At 38.4% G+C, this 3,887-nt stretch overlaps 1 protein-coding gene across 1 annotated transcript; it reads right to left on the bottom strand.

Annotated features, from left to right (window-relative positions):
* Positions 1-11: 11 nt before the first annotated feature.
* Positions 12-944, bottom strand: LOC103740355 (olfactory receptor 145-like). The gene has a single exon (XM_008840937.1). It carries the CDS (start codon positions 942-944, stop codon positions 12-14), a length of 933 nt encoding a protein of 310 aa, XP_008839159.1.
* Positions 945-3,887: the final 2,943 nt, after the last annotated feature.

The following is a 3,887-nucleotide window of genomic DNA, read 5'->3' as shown; positions in this document are numbered from 1 at the left end:
TAATTATCTAATTAAAACTGTCTCTTTTTTAAGGTTTTTATCAAGGCATTTCTAACATCTTTGTTCCTCAGGCTATAGATTAACGGGTTTATCATGGGCACCACAATGCTGTAAAAGACAGAAGATATCTTTCCTTCATCCACAGATCCAACTGAAGAAGGTTTGAGATACGAAAATGTACCTGATCCAAAGAACAGAGAAACAGCGATCAAGTGGGAACTGCAGGTGCTGAAGGCTTTAGCCTTGCCCTCAGTGGAGCTTATTTGGAGGATGCTGGAGAGGATGAAACCGTAAGATGTAAAGATGATGACACTGGGAACAATGATGTTTTTCCCTCCTACAATGAACATCTCCATCTCATTGGCATAGGTACTAGTGCAGGAGAGCTGCAGCAATGGAAGGAGATCACAGAAATAGTGGTTGATGGTGTTCTTACCACAGAAAACCACTCTCAGCAAGCATCCAGTGTGGATCATGGCATCAGAAATTCCCATGAAATATGAACAAAGTATAAGATAGGAACACACCTTAGGAGACATGGCAATGTTATACAAGAGTGGATTGCAGATAGCCACGTAGCGATCATATGCCATTGATGTCAGCACATAAGATTCAGAAATGATAAATAAACAGAAGAAGTAGAACTGGGTCATACATCCCACATAGGAGATAAAGTTCTTCCTTAGTATGAAGTTCATCAGCATCTTAGGTGTAACCACAGATGAATAACAGAGGTCTATGCAGGACAAGTTAAAGAGGAAAAAGTACATGGGGGTGTGCAGGTGAGAGTTCAGCACAATTAGAATAATCAAAGTCAAATTCCCCAATACAGTTATCATATACATCACCAGAAAGAGTAAGAAGAGGGGTATTTGCAGTTCTGGTTGGTCCGTTAACCCCACCAGGATGAATTCCTTTACCAAGGAGGCATTTTCCAGAGTCATTCTTCTATAAGAGAAACCATGGGGCAGGGGAGCAAGAGAAAATGGTATAATTAGATGACATATTTGAACATACCACCCTCGGTACTTCCACATATATGATGTGCAATCCTGGAGGTTATGATCAAGCGAAATCAGAGAACCATCCTTTTGTGCTACTATTTGACGAAAGGCATCATCCTTGTTCTAATAGAGTATAACGGGCTAGGTAAATATTAAAAGAAACACTGGCAGTCTATATCTGACTGTAGGGGAGTCATGTCCTAAGACGACTGTCAGAAAAACCAAAGGACAGGGGAAAGGAACACTGGGCCAAGATTGAATTATCCTTTCTTATAATATCACTTTTTCTTGTCCAGCTTTCTCTTAAACACGGAGGGGCTCTAACAATGTTAGAGTCATCTTCAAGGATATGGAGGTTTTGGGCTCCACTTTTTGTAACTTTGGAAACATTAGAAAGCTAAGCATTAGCTTTACCACTACTTAGTACTTATATCTCCGTATGAAAATGAGGAGGGGTAGAGATTTCTAAGACATGTTGAGGGTCATCAACAAAGACGTTTCTTCCTGGTCAAAAGAAGAGAATAGGTTCCACCATTGGCTCTGGATAGATAGACAACAGAAACATTTTCACCTTCTTTTAAGCTTTAATACAGCTGGGCTTTCCAGTCACCTAGGCAGAAGCCAACCACTTTCAGCCAGGAAATCTGATTTACATGAAGACAAGTTTGAAAGAGGGAATAACCATCCCCTTAAAAATACCTATGCTTTTCCCTCTCAGAACTCTGCCTTTCAGTGCAGAAGCTTGAAGTCACGCATGGAGCTGTAGCCATACAATTATGTCTCTTAATTTTTCATAATTACCCCGAAAATCATAACTTTTTTGCATTTTGTCTCCTTCCCCAAAACCTTGGTATGCTTTCCTTGATACTTTGACTTTCTCACTCTTTTCTTCTGAATGTCCAGACACCTCTTCTGTCATGAGGCTGCTTGCTTTCCATGTGGCTGACTGGTGAGCATGCCGATCCCTAACTGAAAGGCATGGCTGCCTCTCTTCCTCTTCTCCATCTTCTTAGTCGGGGCAGCTGAGACTTACAGTTTACCTACTTTGGTCTTTTTTTCTAAATCTCTAATAAAGCTGTTCTGGGGCTTCTTTTGAAGTCTGTTTCTTAATTCTTTAATTAATGAGACTACAAACATCAACAAAAACAACAGCAATAACAGAATCCTGGAAGCAAACATTGTTTCATTAATGAGATTAAGACAAAAGAGAAGCAAAGAATCCAAAAGGAATCTCAATTTCCCTGGTGGCACCGACATGTAACTTTACCCTGATATGTCTAATCCCAAGCAAAAGAACCTGGCTCTAATAATGGTTAATGTTGTGAACCCTGTGAAAACTCTTGTAGTGCAAAAGAGATTGACAAGTGTGAACTGATTCACCACTTAGATCAGGAAAACAATGGTTTATTGTCTATACTGGAAAAAGGTAGCTGACTGGTGCGTTGGGCAAGAGCTAGAATGCTGTCTGTAGCTTAGGTAAAGATTTGCAGGGACCTGCGTTTAGGAGAAGTATTTTGATGGGTTGTCTGAAGAATTTGTGTGTGTGCACGTGCGCACACTACTGTATATGTGCTCCCACCATTTCAATGCTAATTAGGTCAGGATAAATTGGACAGTGCACAGTGTGGGGAGATTACTGTGAGCCACCATAGTAATCTGAGTGTGTAAGTTGGAGTCATTTAAATAGAATCATTGATGTCAAGGCCTCATGTGCTGTGGCCTGTGCTGCAGTTCTCCAGTATGACCATTTTAAAACTGTTTGCTATTCCTAAGTCATGCTTTTGAAAATTCCTTTGCTGACTACCTGCAATGACTTTCTCTCCTGTTAGATACTATCTTCTTCCCACCGAAACTTATAAATCTAGAAGTAGTATTTACCCATGGATATAGGACTGATTGACAAACTAACTGCCACTCCTGTATTTACTCACTCTCTGAACATCTGCCTGGTTTTCAAGAATGGAAAGGAAAAGGCAGATCTTAGATCCCTGGACTTCAGTCTAAAATGAAGCAGTTCTGAGACCATAGTAAATAGAAAATTAAATGGGAAAACTGCAGACCTCCAAAACTTGCAATCTACAAAAGTCATGTGCACACAACAGAGAATAGTGTACTGAGTGACTGAGGAGGTAGGAGAGAAAGTCAGATGATGTTGATCAAAGAGTAAACTGTTTCAAATATTACAGTATAACTAGAAAAAGGAAAGTCCAAAATTGTGTTTAAAAAATACACGTTTCCTTTATTCTTCTAAAAGAATTCATTCAGTTGGGAGAGATGAGAGGCTCAGGCGATATGATTTTTCACATGTCAACCTGGATTAAACAATTCTCTGCTGTTTATTTTAGTTTCTTAATAATATATCACAAAACTATCTTCTGCTACATATATCAATGTTAAAATCTCAGAAAAGCAAGTCTGTGTGCAGTGAAGGCATATGGGAATTAGCTTCTTTTCTGAGAATGTCACATAAACAAATTGGTTAAAACAAATTTCATACCTCATACTATCATTTCAGATTTTACAGATATCTCAGCAAATGCAATAAATAAAAATTAAGACATTAGTATAGATTTTAGCTTACCCTCTTTTGACCAGAAAATTTTCTTGGTTACATGTAAGTTTTCTTTACTTTGATGTCCTGAAGGGCAATATTGGGCTATACATGTTGGGTTTCTTTGATTCTAAAATGATACAGCATTGCAAAAATTTCTCATATTCCTTGAAAATATTGAATTGTGCTCATAATTCATAAGGATAGTCCTTAATCATTTGAAGCAAAAGAGGAAAATTAAGTATTTTTAATTATATTGGCCACAGGGTGACACACCAAAATGTTTTATGTATTTTACTAGTGTATTCTACCATAGGCTATAAACAAGGTAG

Source organism: Nannospalax galili, unplaced genomic scaffold, assembly GCF_000622305.1.
Source record: "Nannospalax galili isolate Female #2095 unplaced genomic scaffold, S.galili_v1.0 scaffold881, whole genome shotgun sequence".
In the NCBI taxonomy this organism is placed as follows: domain Eukaryota; kingdom Metazoa; phylum Chordata; class Mammalia; order Rodentia; family Spalacidae; genus Nannospalax; species Nannospalax galili.
This window is presented reverse-complemented; position numbering and strand designations above follow the sequence as displayed.